The following is an 18846-nucleotide window of genomic DNA, read 5'->3' as shown; positions in this document are numbered from 1 at the left end:
GTGGATACTAGGCTGTTTTCTATTATTATTTAAGGATTAGAGCTTCTGGAAATCTGTTAAATTAAATCTTAATAGTCTGGGATATTTCATATAAAAGCAAAGGTTGAAGTCAACCGCTGCGTTTTTTAGGTGCTTGCTCTGTCCCTTAAAGGAGAATTCCATACCAGAAGGCTTTCTTACCTTTATTGTAGTTATGTCCCCACCAAAGAGGTCCAGGTGTTATTTTGTGCAAAAGTGCATTATTGCGTTGGCTATTTCCCCTAATATAAGCCCTCAATGGGGGGTTGGGTTTAGGTGCTAATTCGCTTATTTCCATCAAAATAAGTAGTAAAGTGTGCCGCTTGGGATACTATTTACATTATGAAGAGAGGATATATATATATATATATACAAAGAATATAGATTTTTGAGTGATGGAAATAAGCAAATTAGCACAACACCCCATAGCCCCATTCAATTCAATGCAATTCATTGGGGTTTCCCCCAATTAATTGCTTATTATCGCCAATAATGCGCTTTTGCACAAAATGACACCTGGACCTCTTTGTTGGGGACGTAAATGTAACAACTACAAATAAAGGTAAGAAAGCCTTCTAGCGTGGAATTCTCCTTTAATGATATTTTGGTCCAGCGTCTTACCTTCTATCTATTTTGCCGACAGCGGTATTTGCGCCGAGAGGTGTGGTCATGGGCGCGCTGGCACGCTTTCCCCTGAATTGCTGTTTTGGTTACAGACACTTGGGAAGGCGACAGTGGAGTTTAAAATCACCCGTAAGCCGTGCCAAATGAGTTCGCATGTCCAGACACACAGTCAGGCTGCCGCATCACTCATTAACCCATTCTGACCTGAGATCAGATTCTAAAAAAAATGTCTTCTACATCCTGACAGTTTTCCATTCTGACCTGAGATCAGATTCTAAAAATGTTCTTCTACATCCTGACAGTTTTCCATTCTGACCAGAGATCAGATTCTAAAAGAAATGTCTTCTACATCCTGACAGTTTTCCATTCTGACCAGAGATCAGATTCTAAAAAATGTCTTCTACATCCTGACAGTTTTCCATTCTGACCAGAGATCAGATTCTAAAAAAAATGTCTTCTACGGCAGTCGCTCTTCGATTTTTCAAGAAAATAGCAGACCTACAAGCTCGTTAGCGCGCCACTCGGTGGCGCGCTATGAGCTTGTAGATCTGCTATTTTCAAATAGCTAAAGCATAACATGACGCTAACACCAGAATGGGTTAATCTCTTGCATCTCGTTGTAATGTTCCTATACTCAGCAGAAGTCGCCACTTCTTCCTTGTGTCCATACATTGTGTTTATATAACTGTATAGTCAAAGAAGTTGAAGTTTTGCCAGGCGCCATTGTGTGGCGTGTGCGATTCCATTTGCTCATTTAGTTCATCCCCCTGTGTGTGTGTGTGTGTGTGTGTGTGTGTGTGTGTGTGTGTGTGTGTGTGTGTGTGTGTGTGGTTGTGTGTGTGTGTGTGTGTGTGGTTGTGTGTGTGTGTGTGTGTGTGTGTGTGTGTGTGTGTGTGTGTGTGTGTGGTTGTGTGTGTGTGTCAGGCTGTCGTCTCTCAGTCTGAGTCCAGAGGAGTCTCCAGACATGAGCTTCAGCGCCGACACACGATCTCTGAGACACGCCATCACTACCTTTGGATGCATCAACACACAGGTATACACACACACACACACACACACACACACACACAGACACACACACACACCGTCCTAAAGTCGGCTCTTCGGTGCTACTGAACATTGTCTGACGAGCCGAAATCATTTCGGCACTACAGCGCCGAAACAGCGGTAAAATAGGAGTATGAATCGGCCCATACACAGCTGCAGTTGGTTTTTAATTAAGGGCGCGTTCTGAATGCAATGCAAACTAATAGGCGAGTGCACTCCGGTGCATATATGCAAAGGGAAAGAATGACTTCTGTCCGTGACAATAATCAATGCTACAGTTTGAATTATGTACACACGCACACATAGAGCAAAAAATATGATATGGGGAAAACTTTATTTTATTTTATTTTACTTTCGACTTCTCCTAATCTGAATCGACTTGTGTTAATGAAATCGATAAATCGATAAATTGATTTTTAAGTGAATGCCCATGTATACTCACACACTCAAAAGAAAGAATATAATAAATCTTCCGAAGATTTTTGAGATTTTTCTCAAAGACCAGCTGATATTACTGAAGGGAACAAAGCTCATATTTTCGGACGCTAACGTCAGCGATCTTGTACTTTTTCTCGTTGAGTCCCATTTCATGACCTTTTGTCATCATTGTTGTCCTGCTTCCATGTAGCAGTTGTAGTATAAGCTGTTCTGTGTTTTTAGTATAATCCATTTAGTTTTACTATATTATGTTCTGTGAACTTTCTCTTCTCTCACTTCTGCTTCTGTCTGCAGAGTTTCCTCTCGGTGGGTTTCTGGTCCTTCCTGTTGTTGTTCTGCTTGTTTCTGTTCCTGTTTTAGGATAAAAACACTAAACACTCCTTGACCTTTCCTCTTTTTAGATAACGGCACCGTGCTGAGATCAGCTAACATTCTTTAAAGGAACACCCCCCCCCCCCCCCCCGTTTCTTCATGTCATATGAAAGCAGGGAATCATAGCTTCAAATTAACATATTGGTTGTTCAGTTTGACCCACCAGTTTAGGAGATATGGCTTATAGAGTAATGTCTGGCAGAGAAACAGCGAGTTGAGAAAACAGGCTTGAAAGGTTCACTTCTGTGGTCTCTAACATTACACCTATAGCTACATGTTTAAGCATTTATTTCATATTTACATGTCTTCTGTGGTCTCTAACATTACACCTATAGCTACATGTTTAAGCATTTATTTCATATTTACATGTCTTCTGTGGTCTCTAACATTACACCTATAGCTACATGTTTAAGCATTTATTTCATATTTACATGTCTTCTGTGGACTCTAACATTACACCTAGCTACATGTTTAAGCATTTATTTCATATCTACATGTCTTCTGTGGACTCTAACATTACACCTATAGCTACATGTTTATGCATTTATTTCATATTTACATGTCTTCTGTGGTCTCTAACATTACACATATAGCTACATGTTTATGCATGTATTTCATATTTACATGTCTTCTGTGGTCTCTAACATTACACCTATAGCTACATGTTTAAGCATTTATTTCATATTTACATGTCTTCTGTGGTCTCTAACATTACACCTATAGCTACATGTTTAAGCATTTATTTCATATTTACATGTCTTCTGTGGTCTCTAACATTACACCTATAGCTACATGTTTAAGCATTTATTTCATATTTACATGTCTTCTGTGGTCTCTAACATTACACATATAGCTACATGTTTATGCATGTATTTCATATTTACATGTCTTCTGTGGTCTCTAACATTACACCTATAGCTACATGTTTAAGCATTTATTTCATATTTACATGTCTTCTGTGGTCTCTAACATTACACAAACGGTGCATACGAGTCCTGGGCGAAACTAGTACTTTGCTCGCTCTGCTTGCGCAAGTAATGACTTGACCTTCTTTGTCACCTTGTGTCTTTAGGCCATGGAGGTAAGCCCCGCCCCCTCCCAGAGCCCCACCCCCTCCCAGAGAACCTGGCTCCAGCAGAACTGTCCCGTGGTCGCTAAGAAACAGGTGGGGGCGTGCGCGCACACACACACACACACACTCAGAGGTTGACAGTAACTTTTGCCCGACTGCCCGTGATAAGTAAATAAAACATTGGGTCAGGTTTTGGAGTTTCGCTTTTGAGGTCGCCCCAGAATCGCAAGTAACGTAAAGCAAAATAAAATAAAAATAAAAATCACACCTGTGTGAAGTGAGGGGCGCTCAAGAAGGAAAGGCCGAGCCAAAATAATAATGAAAAAATAGAAATCAGCGATCCGTTTTTGATATCAATAATAAAGCTTATCAGACGGAACATTACGCCAGAACCAGTTTAAACCTTTAAACCGTTAATTAACCCATTCTGGGGTGGGAACCACCTTTTGGTGTTATAGCATCATGTTATGCTTTAGCTGTTGAAAAATAGCAGATCTACAAGCTCATAGCGCGCCACCGAGTGGCGCGCTATGAGCTTGTAGGTCTGGTATTTAAAAAAAAATCGAAGAACGACTGACATAGAAACATAGCTTTTTCAGAAAACTGTCAGGATGTAGAAGACATTGTTAGAATCTGATCTCAGGTCAGAATGGAAACTGTCAGGATGTAGAAGACATTTTTTTTAATCTGATCTCAGGTCAGAATGGGTTAATGAGCAGGAGAACAACAGGTGTGTGTGTGTGTGTTCTGTTCCTCTAGAAGACGGAGACAGGTCATCCTCTGTCTGATTGGCTGGCTGGAAGCCGTCCAGTCACAGCTGCTCCCATTGGATCCCAGTCCAGCAAGGACACACGGGATTGGCTGATCGCCTACAGGGAGGACAAGGTCTGTCTGTCTGTCTGTCTGTCTGTCTGTCTGTCTGTCTGTCTGTCTGTCTGTCTGTCTTGACATCCTGTCTGTCTGTCCTGACATCCTGTCTGTCTGTCTGTCTTCCAGCAGCAGCCTGTCTGTCCTCTGTTTGACCTCTACGCGTCGTGGGGTCATCTGAAGGACTTGGAGGCGTGGCTTCTGAAGGAGACGGCCCCGCCCCCGGCCCCGCCCAGAGAGCGAGCCGTCAGCTCTAGCTCCTCCTCCTCCTTCTCCATCGAGAAGATCGACGAATCAGAGTTTGCCATGGAGGATGAGGAGGAGGAAGGTGATTGGCTGGTCACCCCGGCCACGCCCTCCGTTGCCGCGGAGACCGGCCAATCACAGGAGACCCTGTCGGACGCCGACCGCTGGAAGCTGGTGTTCAAACCCTTCACGGAGGGCTGGGAGCATTCTGATTGGCTGCAGAGGAGCGCTGACCCCGCCCCTTCCAACAAGGTCATTGTTTTAAATGATTTAATAATAAAACAGAATTAATGAATAGAATGATTATTTCTGAAACCCAGCTGGACAATAACATGTTTGGTGGTTTAAAGAAATTATGAAATCAGAAATACCCCCAAAAACTGGAGTTAATGGTTTCATCCTGTTTTTTTAATTGGTTATTGTTTATTGACGTGGCGACAGCTAATCTTCCTGGGGTCCACATAAAATACATACAAAAAATACATACGGTAATTACAAATACATTCAACAAAGTTAAATACATGAAAATACATTATTACAATTTATTCTATAAAATTAAATGAGAATAACATTATGGTCCTGTGGGATCAGCTGTAGCAAGTGTTCCTTTAAAGCATATTGTAAAGATAATTGATGTTAATGTGAGGCGGTAACATGTTCCAAAATGATATTGATCGATACATAACGGTTTGTTTAAGGAGGTTCGTTTTTGGAGCAGGGAGTGAGAAATGACCGAGGCTGGCAATTCTGCTGTTATGATTATGTCTGTCACTTGATTTTAATAACTGTTTGAAAAAGTAATCTGGTGTTTGATTAGAAATTGTGTTTCTAACAAACATGAGGACACTGCAATGGAGTTTGTTTTTGACAGATAACCAGGACAGGCGTTTATGCATCTATTCAATATTTGTGCGAGTAGAACAATGACGTGCCGGTCTCCGTCTGGCAGCTCGGTTCTGAACAAGTTGTAGTTTGTTCAGGTCTGCTTGAGTCGCCGCTGACCGTAGAACAGGACAATAATAACCGTACAACAGGACAATAATAACCGTACAACAGGACCGTACAACAGGACAATAATAACCGTACAACAGGACAATAATAACCGTACAACAGGACCGTACAACAGGACAATAATAACCGTACAACAGGACAATAATAACCGTACAACAGGACCGTACAACAGGACAATAATAATAATTGGTTAGTTTTAGTGTAGGACAGTTTATATACCATTTTTTTTCATCGGATATCGATGATTTATTTTTTCTTTGAGAAAAACTAAAAAGGGATCCAGAATAATTCTAAATCGATAAAACTGTATTCATTTTATAGATAGAAACTTGTACCCATACTTCATAATACTACTCTTTTACATGCATAAAGTAGGTTAGGTAGCAAAACCTAATAATTCAACATTTCAAACGTTGCTTCACAGAGAAGCTGAGATTTGACAGTTTGTAGAGGTCGACAGTTGGCCATTTATGGCCTACTAGTGTTCAACAAGCAAGTATGCACTCGACAGAGTGCAGTTCTAGTTATTATTATTAATCAGACCAGTGTGTGTCCAGTGGAAACCCTCGTATGAATCTGATCTCAGGTCAGAATGGGTTATTAACTCCTCCTGTTCCTCTTCAGGCTGACTGCTCCTCCTGCTGCCAGACTCTCTCCTCCACCTCCTTCGAGATCGAGAACCTGGGCAAGCTCAAGTGCCTCAAGACCCCGCCCCCAGGCTCCAGCCCCGCCTCCTCCTCTCCTCCCGGCTCCGCCCCCCAGAGCCCCTCCTCCCCCTCCCCCCCTCCTCTCTCCTCCTCCTCCTCCTCCTCCACCCCCTCCGCCAAGGCCCTGGAGGCGTGGCTTCAGAAGACCATTCCCATTGGCCAGAGCTGCCGGGCCAATGAGTGCTGCTCCAGCTACGCGCAGTGCGTGTGTGAGCAGAGCTGCGGCCGCGAGGCGCTCTCCGCCTGGCTGCTGAGACACGACGGGCGAGACAAGAACGGAGTGCCCCTGGTGGCCAGCCAGAGCCATAACACCACTGACACCAGGTTAGTGCCCCTGGTGGCCAGCCAGAGCCATAGCACCACCACCGACACCAGGTTAGTGCCCCTGGTGGCCAGCCAGAGCCATAACACCACTGACACCAGGTTAGTGCCCCTGGTGGCCAGCCAGAGCCATAGCACCACCACTGACACCCTGGTGGCCAGCCAGAGCCATAACACCAGGTTAGTGCCCCTGGTGGCCAGCCAGAGCCATAGCACCACCGACACCAGGTTAGAACGCTTTAACACTCTTGCTGCTAGCCTATTGGCTAGGCTAGTGTTGGGCTGTGCTAAGAGATTAACATTGAGCGAACAAACTTCTTCGGGGCCCACAGCAAAATGGTCTCTTATAGCGAGAATCACACTGCATACATCAAAAGAAAGCCTAACTTAAATTTAAAAAAAAAATGATTTTACCATCTTCCATTCTGGAGATATTGACCTTTTTCTAACACCTGCTTTTCGCTGCACGCTGCTCGCTTGAAAAAACAGCAGAGATATGGAAGGTTGAAGTTGACAGACATTGACAGACAGATATAAAAATGAACACAAATAATATCCTATACATACTACACACTGAATGAAAGCCCTGAATGTCTACTTTTAGGAGGAAAACACATTGATCCCATGTGGTTTGTCAGTAATTGGCTATTGAATGCAGCTTGCGCCCACCAGAGAGAACTTTAGAGAATAATGTAATAATAATAAAAATCACACCCCTGTGAAGTGAGCAGTGCAACAGTTGCACCACTCGGTTCACACGGGTGTGATTTTTTTTTTTAGTTCAGTTTAGGAAACAGTTTTGGTTCTTTCATTATTTATTGTTAACTCTAATGTCTAATGTCTTTGCACCAACAGTCCTGTGGTCAACTCCTCCTCCTCCTCCTCCTCCTCCACCACCACTAGCAGCATCAGCAGCAAAGCTCCCACAATGCACCACCAGCAGCAGGAACAGAAGGTAGGCCACTGCAAGACAGAGAGAAATATAGGTGATCTACAAGCTCACAACACGTCTGTGTTGTGATCTACAAGCTCACAACACGTCGTCTGTGTTGTGATCTACAAGCTCACAACACGTCGTCTGTGTTGTGATCTACAAGCTCACAACACGTCGTCTGTGTTGTGATCTACAAGCTCACAACACGTCGTCTGTGTTGTGATCTACAAGCTCACAACACGTCGTCTGTGTTGTGATCTACAAGCTCACAACACGTCTCTCTGTGTTGTGATCTACAAGCTCACAACACGTCTGTGTTGTGATCTACAAGCTCACCACACGTCTGTGTTGTGATCTACAAGCTCACAACACGTCTGTGTTGTGATCTACAAGCTCACCACACGTCTGTGTTGTGATCTACAAGCTCACAACACGTCTGTGTTGTGATCTACAAGCTCACCACACGTCTGTGTTGTGATCTACAAGCTCACAACACAGAGAGACGTGTTGTGATCTTGTATTTTCGGTTATTCGTTCTCGTTTTGGACTAAATGGTATTTGAGTATTTCTGAAGTGGTCGAACCAGCAAAAGAACCCTACATATTTCCCTCCAAATATATAAAAAAATATATATAAATATATATATAATATATATATATATTACCACTCAGTGCATTATGGGTTTCAGGTCAGGGGACCAAAGAAGCCTTGAAAATATGAATCAAGGTAATTAATTAAATGAACGTTGATGTGTCGTTTCTTCAGGTTCAGGCCATCCTGGAGGCGTGGCTCCACCCCAAAAACACCTCCAACTCCTCCACCTCCTCCTCCTCCTCCTCCTCCTCCTCCGCTCCCACCCTGCGCCCCCTCCTCCCTCCCTCCTCTCTCTCCACCTGGGTGGCTGCCCCCCCTCCTCCTCCTCCTCGCCCCCTGCTCCTGGAGGAGGAGAAGGCCAGCAGGGAGGAGGACTCCTCGTCCTCCTCCCCCAAGGAGAGGCCCTTCCAGGGGGGCAGCCTGGAGGTCCAGCGCTGGGTCCTCCCCCCCCCTGGGCCCCAGGAGGAGGTCCCTGCCCCTCCCCAGGACAAGGAGGAGGAGGAGGAGGACAAGTGGCTCCTGAAGAAGAGGTCCAATGCTCAGGTTAGTTAGAGGAGCTTCTTGTTTGTTTAGTCAGGTGTCACCTGACTAATGAAAGCTCATGAGAACTAGTCATAGTCTAACGCAGGGGTGGGCAACTTTGACGACGGAGAGGGCCACTATAGTTCCACACTCACTCCAGAGGGCCACTATAGTTCCACACTCACTCCAGAGGGCCACTATAGTTCCACACTCACTCCAGAGGGCCACTATAGTTCCACACTCACTCCAGAGGGCCACTATAGTTCCACACTCACTCCAGAGGGCCACTATAGTTCCACACTCACTCCAGAGGGCCACTATAGTTCCACACTCACTCCAGAGGGCCACTATAGTTCCACACTCACTCCAGAGGGCCACTATAGTTCCACACTCACTCCAGAGGGCCACTATAGTTCCACACTCACTCCAGAGGGCCACTATAGTTCCACACTCACTCCAGAGGGCCACTATAGTTCCACACTCACTCCAGAGGGCCACTATAGTTCCACACTCACTCCAGAGGGCCACTATAGTTCCACACTCACTCCAGAGGGCCACTATAGTTCCACACTCACTCCAGAGGGCCACTATAGTTCCACACTCACTCCAGAGGGCCACTATAGTTCCACACTCACTCCAGAGGGCCACTATAGTTCCACACTCACTCCAGATGACCACTATAGTTCCACACTCACTCCAGAGGGCCACTATATAGTTCCACACTCACTCCAGAGGGCCACTATATTTCCACACTCACTCCAGAGGTTCCAGGGGTCCCCATCTAAATGATAGTTTTTGTACACTCTGAGTTAAATTAACATTGATTTTTCAATATAAATTGGGGGTCCCCAGAGATAGAAATGCATTAAATGGGGGTCCGTAGACTAATTCCTTGAAATTAAACGGGTTGAGAATCACTGCTAGAGCCGTAAAATAATCTTCTCTTATATGGGGGTCCCTGGCATATCTTTTAAAAAGGGGGTCCGCGGGCTAATTCTAATTAGTGTCAATTTGGGGGTCCTTGACGTGAAACAGTGTTAGGGAACCCCTCTGCTCTAAATGACTGCCTTTCCTTTTACACTGACTGTGTGTGTGTTGGGCAGAGCAGCGGAGCCACCTTGTGGCCATAAACTGTAATAGCACTCTTTCATCGCATTATAAATAATTTAGCAGCATAACCACTAAATTGGGAAGAAAAAGAGGTTAAAATGCATTAACAATCGTGTGTGTGTGTGTGTGTGTGTGTGTGTGTGTGTGTGTGTGTGTGTGTGTGTGTGTACTGTGTGCGTGTGCGTGTGTGTGTGTGTGTGTGTGTGTGTGTGTGTGTGTGTGTGTGTGTGTGTGTGTGTGTGTGTGTGTACTGTGTGCGTGTGTGTGTGTGTGTGTGTGTGTGTGTAGGAGCGTCTTGCTGTGCCAACAGTGTGTGATTTATTTTCCTGCATGAAGATTGGAGGAGACAAGGACCAATGGCTGCACCAGCCTCCCATACAGGTAGCCTATAGGGGACTCTGATATCCTCCTTGATATCTGATATTTAGATGAGTTAATATCACAGGCAGACTCTTCACATACTAGAGCATGTAGTCTGAAAAACCCACCTCTTCAGACTCCATCATGGCCCATAGCACTTACCCCACCCCCTTAGATAGCATTTCTGTAGACGTAGATATAGCATCTGATACAGACTTATAGCATGTTATGTAGACAGCACTATAATTGCATTGTATGTAGTCATAGCACGTCATAGTACATATGTATAGCATAGTAGTATAGATGTATAGTTTATATGTATAGTTTCATTATATAGATATTCCACTGTTACGTTCTTAGCTTACGCATGTTTCATGATAAATGTTTTTATGTGATGTATTCCCATGCTTTTTTGTTGTTTTCTTGCTTAATGTAAATCGCTCTGGATTAAGAGCGTCTGCTAAATGCCTAAATTGTAAATTGTATGTCTGGAATTAATCAGACCAGTGTGTGTCCAGTGGAAACCTCTTATGAATCTGATCTCAGGTCAGAATGGGTTAATGTCAGAGCTGAAATCCACACAAGATGTGAGATTGGAGCATAAAGACAGTATTACAAGCATCATAGCCCCCACCCACCCACCCACCCATGGCCCCCACCCACCCACCCACCCACCCACCCACCCACCCATAGCCCCCACCCACCCACCCACCCACTCATAGCCCCCACCCACCCACCCACCCACCCATGGCCCCCACCCACCCACTCATGGCGATGATGTATATTTCTACAGGTAGTTTTCTGACCTGGTTGAAAACGGGCTCTCCAGACGTGCTGAAAGGAGCCGATTCTAAAGAAACAAAATGTCTGCTAAGTTCTCAGTTTTCAGAAAACCCCATGTTTCTATGTCAGCTCAACCTTCTTCATGTCGAGGACCCCCAGAATTATCTGTATTTGGCTGCGGACCCCCATCTGAAAACAGGTTGTTCCAGTGGGAACATATTCCCAAGAAGCTAATAATTATTTGAGTTCAAATCATTCGCTCCGAAATAATATATATTAAAAGATTTGCGTCCACATTTTCTCAATTTTCCCAAAAATAGCAGACCTACAAGCTCGAGCTTGAGCTTGTAGATCTGCTGTTTTTCAATAGCTAACACCAACAGGGGTTCCTGCCCAGAATGGGTTAAATAGCACTGTCCTAACTGGGTCCAGTTTTAGTTTTTCTCCGTTCAGAATTTCCACAGACTTCGTATCTGGCGTCAAATAAGACGCCGGATAAGAAAGAAAAAAGCGTGGTCCAAAAATAAACAAATCAGCCCTATGGACATAAAGAGGAAACGCTAATGTTACCGCTGCCCAATTAGTTACATTTCTGCTAGAAACAAACCGTATCGAATTATTCAAATATATGAGCGCCAAGAGCGACTACAATTCTTCTATGAGACCAGGCGATGAACGAGTCAGAACTCCTGTGCTCTTTAAAAAGAGAATATGGCCATTCTAGGCAGGAGGGATCCCCTTTTGGTGTTTTAAGCATTATGTTATACTTTAGCTATTGAAAAATAGCAGATCTACACGCGCTACGAGCTTGTAGATCTGCGATTGTAGAAAAACCATGAAAATGTGACGGAAATCTGGCATAATATTCTTTCAGAGCGAACGTTTTTTTAACTAAAATCTTTGCTTCTGGGGGGGGGGGGCATATTTTTAGATGGGGGTCAGCGGCAGGCAGATACAGATACAGGTAATTCTGGGGGTCCTTGACATGAAATAGTTTGAGAACCGCTGACATAGAAACATGAGGTTTAACCCTGTGAGAACCACTGACATAGAAACATGAGGTTTAACCCTGTGAGAAACGCTGACATAGAAACATGAGGTTTAACCCTGTGAGAACCACTGATATAGAAACATAAGGTTTTCTGAAAACTGAAAACGGCATTTGTAGAATTGTCGTCATGTCTAAATGGGTTGAAATGGACCTTGGGGACAACTGTTGACCAGATCCCAGTGACTGATACGGTCCCAAGTACAGTATCGGATTAGATCGGAGTGGATTGGACAGAAATGACTTTTGAACAGATTATGCATTCTATAAGTTCTTAACCCAAACCCTGTTGTGTCCACAGATGTGAAGCCTGGGAGAGGATTCCCCACTGACCAGCACACACACACACACTCTGGTGATCTACTGGGATCTGGTCCTTTCGTCCAATCACACTCTGGTGATCTACTGGGATCTGGTCCTTTCGTCCAATCACACTCTGGTGATCTACTGGGATCTGGTCCTTTCGTCCAATCACACTCTGGTGATCTACTGGGATCTGGTCCTCTCATCCAATCACAATCAGGAGGATGATGATGCCTTTAGAGTTAAAGTCACTTTCTCCGCTGCATGGTAGCGACTCGACTCGCTCTACTTTTTTTTTCACCAACGCACTTTTTTTAGTACGGACAGTCGTCATAGCAACGTCCTTACAGTTAGCACAGTGCTAAACCATGCTAACGTTGAACCACATGAACCCCCCTAGTGCGACCATGTCGTAACAGGCGATCATGTGGCCAAAATAGCCAATGGTACGACCATCCCACAACGTAGCATATTGTCAAAGATAACGCTAATGTAGGGTCCACCACATTATAAATTATTTTAATTTGACGACCCATTGTCACACAAATGATTGTGATTAGTGATATTTGGCATTGAACATTTTGTAACGTTACAATTAGTATTTCTGTTTACCCTTTAGGCTTCGTCATGTGACAAATGACATCACTGACACGTTTAATCATTTTTAATCATTTTTTTGTTTTGAAGATTTTTACAAAAATAGCAAAATGTACCTAATAGCAGAAAGAGTGGAGTCGAGCCTTTAGCATGCAGCGTGTGAAAAGCTCCCTTAATAGAGATATTATTTATTTTAATCAAAGTATATTTTAACTAACGCGAGTGTTTCTGAAGTGGGTCTATGGAGGCTCCACGCTTTATGTTTCTGTTTGTTAATCAACGTTTTATTTCTCTGGTTCTGAAATAATGGTTTGGCTTCTATAATTATATTCTATACAACGTCTATATTCTACAACATTATCGTTTGATAAACGCTTTGAAAAGACGCCTGATTTGTACTCTAGTTTAACCCATTCTGACCTGAGATTCTAAAAAAATTTCTTCTCCATCCTGACACTTTTCTGAAAAAGCTATGTTTCTATGTCAGTCGTTCTTCTTCGATTTTTCAAAAATGGCAGACCGACAAGCTCGTAGCGCGCCACCTATGAGCTTGTAGATCTGCTATTTTTCAATGGCTAAAGCATAACATGATGCTAACACCAAAAGGGGTTCCCGCCCAAAAATGGGTTTAAAACCAGCTCAACCTTTACCATGAGGTCATTGTGTTTTTGTGTTTGTTTGACAGGACGTTTGTTCCATAGGGTTGGGTATCGTTTGGGCCGTTCCATAGGGTTGGGTATCGTTTGGGTCGTTTAGCCCATACCGGTGCTAATGAAGCAGTACTTTGAACCAGAGCCTTAGATATAGACAGAGTTACGCACACTGCGTTCACTTCATGGGGCTTCAGTCCAATGGAGGCTCTCCTACATAGACTTCTATTGGCTTCAGTCCAATGGAGGCTCTCCTACATAGACTTCTATTGGCTTCAGTCCAATGGAGGCTCTCCTACATAGACTTCTATTGGCTTCAGTCCAATGGAGGCTCTCCTACATAGACTTCTATTGGATTCAGTCCAATGGAGGCTCTCCTACATAGACTTCTATTGGCTTCAGTCCAATGGAGGCTCTCCTACATAGACTTCTATTGGTCACTTCATGGGGCTTCAGTCCAATGGAGGCTCTCCTACATAGACTTCTATTGGTCACTTCATGGGGCTTCAGTCCAATGGAGGCTCTCCTACATAGACTTCTATTGGTCACTTCATGGGGCTTCAGTCCAATGGAGGCTCTCCTACATAGACTTCTATTGGTCACTTCATGGGGCTTCAGTCCAATGGAGGCTCTCCTACATAGACTTCTATTGAGAATGGGGGACAACCAACTGGGGACAAGTCCTGAACCGGAAGTATAGGCAGAAATGCATTGGACAACTTAAATCCCTTTATTTTAGATTGTTTTGTCGTAATAGTACAACATAAACATTAAAGAGACTTTAGTTGTTACTGTACAATACTTTAAAACAGTTGTCATGTTGCAGACATGCCTAAAATAGCTCTTATTTGCGCCGCCCTCGTTGAAAACAATGTATTTCCAACTCCAGCTTGTCTCAGTTCAGGCTGCACGAACAGCGCTCGGTTTCTGCCCCCTCAATGTCCTAACTCTTCTATTAGATGGCTCTGGGTTTCTGCCCCCTCAATGTCCTAACTCTTCTATTAGATGGCTCTGGGTTTCTGCCCCCTCAATGTCCTAACTCTTCTATTAGACGGCTCTGGGTTTCTGCCCCCTCAATGTCCTAACTCTTCTATTAGATGGCTCTGGGTTTCTGCCCCCTCAATGTCCTAACTCTTCTATTAGACGGCTCTGGGTTTCTGCCACCTCAATGTCCTAACTCTTCTATTAGATGGCTCTGGGTTTCTGCCCCCTCAATGTCCTATAACTCTTCTATTAGATGGCTCTGGGTTTCTGCCACCTCAATGTCCTAACTCTTCTATTAGATGGCTCTGGGTCTCTGCCCCCTCAATGTCCTATAACTCTTCTATTAGATGGCTCTGGGTTTCTGCCCCCTCAATGTCCTAACTCTTCTATTAGATGGCTCTGGGTTTCTGCCCCCTCAATGTCCTAACTCTTCTATTAGATGGCTCTGGGTTTCTGCCACCTCAATGTCCTAACTCTTCTATTAGATGGCTCTGGGTTTCTGCCCCCTCAATGTCCTAACTCTTCTATTAGATGGCTCTGGGTTTCTGCCCCCTCAATGTCCTAACTCTTCTATTAGATGGCTCTGGGTTTCTGCCCCCTCAATGTCCTAACTCTTCTATTAGATGGCTCTGGGTTTATGCCCCCTCAATGTCCTAACTCTTCTGTTAGATGGCTCTGGGTTTCTGCCCCCTCAATGTCCTAACTCTTATGTTAGATGGCTCTGGGTTTCTGCCCCCTCAAAGTCCTAACTCTTCTATTAGATGGCTCTGGGTTTCTGCCCCCTCAATGTCCTAACTCTTCTATTAGATGGCTCTGGGTTTCTGCCCCCTCAATGTCCTAACTCTTCTATTAGATGGCTCTGGGTTTCTGCCCCCTCAATGTCCTAACTCTTCTGTTAGATGGCTCTGGGTTTCTGCCCCCTCAATGTCCTAACTCTTATGTTAGATGGCTCTGGGTTTCTGCCCCCTCAAAGTCCTAACTCTTCTATTAGATGGCTCTGGGTTTCTGCCCCCTCAATGTCCTAACTCTTCTGTTAGATGGCTCTGGGTTTCTGCCCCCTCAATGTCCTAACTCTTCTGTTAGATGGCTCTGGGTTTCTGCCCCCTCAAAGTCCTATAACTCTTCTGTTAGATGGCTCTGGGTTTCTGCCCCCCTCAATGTCCTAACTCTTCTGTTAGATGGCTCTGGGTTTCTGCCCCCTCAAAGTCCTATAACTCTTCTATTAGATGGCTCTGGGTTTCTGCCCCTCAATGTCCTATAACTCTTCTATTAGATGGCTCTGGGTTTCTGCCCCCTCAAAGTCCTATAACTCTTCTATTAGATGGCTCTGGGTTTCTGCCCCCTCAATGGCGTAACTCTTCTATTAGATGGCTCTGCTTTGAACGTGCTGCCGGTGCCTAAACCCGATTGGTCGATGCTCATAAAAGCCACAGAACAATGGTGTGTTTATATAAATGCTAGATTTTGCATTTGACGTGAGAAATGCAGCCGTTAGTGTTGGTAACGAACACATAGGTAGGAACCTTTTTGGCCGCTCATGTTGCACACATGGGAACACTTAATATGTGAGACCTTTCCATGCTGTATCGATGTTGGTACCATTAGGAGAGATAAAACAGGGCAAAACGTTGATCAAAATAGCAGTTATTCTGCATTCTCTTAATTTGCGTAGACTTCTTGTAAATTAAATAATGCAGATGTATAACAATAATTTTAACTTGAGAGAGTGAAATACTGGTCCGTTTGGTTTCATTTTTACACTCGAGAGTAAAAACATTAATCTACAGTATATAATAAGGGTCCATTTGGTTACCAACTCTTAATCATTTAGGCCCCTCAAGGACCACTGGTGGTCCCCGGACCACCTGGAACCCCCCCAAGGACCACTGGTGGTCCCCGGACCACCTGGAACCCCCTCAAGGACCACTGGTGGTCCCCGGAGAACCACTGCCTTATGTGTGGGTCACATGATTCATAACGTAACAGAGTTTAGGCCAATGAGAGCTGTCCTAGTGCTGCCGTTCTTTATTACCAGCTATTGCCTGTGATGTTCGTTTTGGAACACCAGGGGGCGAAAAGACGTCTGCGTTGCGATTGGGTCCCGTAGGACATGTGGTAGTTTGCGTACCCGCCCACCCGGCCCTAAACCATTCTGATGGAACGTTGTTTTAGTTTAAATTTAGTTTTATGTTCCTTTTTATCGCTCGTCTCTTGCTGAACTTTCTGAGAAATAACTGAAGTAAAAATAATTACCGTTTTTAACTTCTTCAAAAATAGTTATCCTGTCCAGTGATTGGTCCGGCCGAAATCTCCTATGTCCAAAAAAGAAATACCAGAAAATGGAACAAACGTTTTCTGAAATGGGGATAATGAAGAATTAAAATAACGGCGAATTAACGAACAAAGTATACATTTGGGGATGCGAGGTTTCCGCCCGGTACCGGCGAGGATAAATAATTAAAACATTTAGTACTTAATGAATTACCGAGCGGATAAATGTATAATAACCACTGAAACGTCTCCATTATTAAAAAAACATACTTCCTGGTTCTGTCGCACACGCACGCACAAATGTGCTCTGCTGTCATTGGTGGAGGGGTTTTCAACTACCTACCTGCGAGCGTACGATTGGTGGGTTGACGTCAAAGTGGGTGTGGTCTGTGCGCGAGGGTGTCTGTCTGTCGTATTGCTTTGCTCTGAGACTCTGTATCTTGTGTAATAACTCAATAAAAGAAAACGTTAAACGCATAATTATCGGCCTTGCTGTTTCTTTTATCTTGTTGTGGTGAAGCGCTCTGTTCCATGGAGCTGATTTCATCCTTATATAGACTGTTTCTTTTATCTTGTTGTGGTGAAGCGCTCTGTTCCATGGAGCTGATTTCATCCTTATATAGATCACCATACACATTGAATTCTACACCTATGAGGTTAGCGCCATATGTACAAATGTAAGGGTTCAAGTCCCTGCAGTGCTCGGCTCAATTTGTTGTATTTACATGGTTTATTTTTTTTATTTTCTGCTCATTGTCACAAAGAAAAAAGATGACACCAAAATGCAATATGATCAAACACTTTAGGTACAGAGTTATAATAATTAATATGATCAAACACTTTAGGTACAGAGTAAACACTTTAGGTACAGAGTTGGACCAGTGTGAGAGATAAGTGTCATGTGTCGCTGACCCCCCCCCCCATTCCTTGGTTGGTAACCCCTCCCTCGCTCTCTCTCTCTCTCCCCCCTGTCTCCCTGTCTCTCGCTCTCTCTCTCTCTTTACTGAGGCCTACTTTCCAAGAACAAGGCAGCAATGACGTCTTCCAGCAGAGGTGTGTGTGTGTGTGTGTGTGAGATAAGAGTTGTCACTCCCTACGAACTCAGTCGACCTCGTTTGACCTCACATGTCGTCTTGCAGACGTTTATGGTGGAAACTATGGTGACAATCAATCAATCAATCAATCAATCAATGAAAACACTTTGTACAAAATATATATCGCTGTATCGTGTTGTTTGTTTCACTGAGGATAAGGTTAGAAATAAGGTTAGGGTTTTACTGAGGTTAAGTTTATGAATAGGCCTATAAGTATTGGAATAGTTTTACCTAGGTTAAGTTTATGAATAGGCCTATAAGTATTGGAATAGTTTTACCTAGGTTAAGTTTATGAATAGGCCTATAAGTATTGGAATAGTTTTACTGAGGTTAAGGTTAGGAATAGGCCTATAAGTATTGGAATAGTTTTACCTAGGTTAAGTTTATGAATATGTCTATAAGTATTGGAATAGTTTTACTGAGGTTAAGGTTAGGAATAGGTCTATAAGTATTGGAATAGTTTTACGGAGGTTAAGGTTAGGAATAGGCCTATAAGTATTGGAATAGTTTTACTGAGGTTAAGGTTAGGAATAGGTCTATAAGTATTGGAATAGTTTTACTGAGGTTAAGGTTAGGAATAGGTCTATAAGTATTGGAATAGTTTTACTGAGGTTAAGGTTAGGAATAGGCCTATAAGTATTGGAATAGTTTTACTGAGGTTAAGGTTAGGAATAGGCCTATAAGTATTGGAATAGTTTTACTGAGGTTAAGTTTATGAATAGGTCTATAAGTATTGGAATAGTTTTACTGAGGTTAAGGTTAGGAATAGGCCTATAAGTATTGGAATAGTTTTACTGAGGTTAAGGTTAGGAATAGGCCTATAAGTATTGGAATAGTTTTACTGAGGTTAAGGTTAGGAATAGGTCTATAAGT

General features: G+C 43.6%; 1 protein-coding gene across 1 annotated transcript in view; it reads left to right on the top strand.

Annotated features, from left to right (window-relative positions):
* The window catches only part of ncoa4 (nuclear receptor coactivator 4), a gene marked incomplete at its 5' end in the record, with an annotated part of 20391 nt that extends 3636 nt beyond the window's left edge, over positions 1-16755 (top strand). Inside the window, 10 exons of the mRNA XM_083775100.1 lie at positions 1567-1675; positions 3572-3664; positions 4331-4456; positions 4568-4936; positions 6320-6710; positions 6759-6777; positions 7579-7678; positions 8423-8794; positions 10172-10264; positions 12376-16755. Of these exons, the coding sequence (XP_083631226.1) occupies positions 1567-1675; positions 3572-3664; positions 4331-4456; positions 4568-4936; positions 6320-6710; positions 6759-6777; positions 7579-7678; positions 8423-8794; positions 10172-10264; positions 12376-12381 (1678 nt within the window). The 3' untranslated portion in view covers positions 12382-16755. The remainder of the gene's footprint in view (positions 1-1566; positions 1676-3571; positions 3665-4330; positions 4457-4567; positions 4937-6319; positions 6711-6758; positions 6778-7578; positions 7679-8422; positions 8795-10171; positions 10265-12375) is intronic.
* Between the last annotated feature and the right edge of the window lie 2091 nt (positions 16756-18846).

The sequence above is a fragment of the Protomyctophum parallelum genome (assembly GCF_964188405.1).
Source record: "Protomyctophum parallelum genome assembly, chromosome: 10".
Taxonomy (NCBI): domain Eukaryota; kingdom Metazoa; phylum Chordata; class Actinopteri; order Myctophiformes; family Myctophidae; genus Protomyctophum; species Protomyctophum parallelum.
The sequence above is the reverse complement of the archived record's forward strand: the minus strand, read 5'-3'. Positions and strand labels throughout refer to the sequence as shown.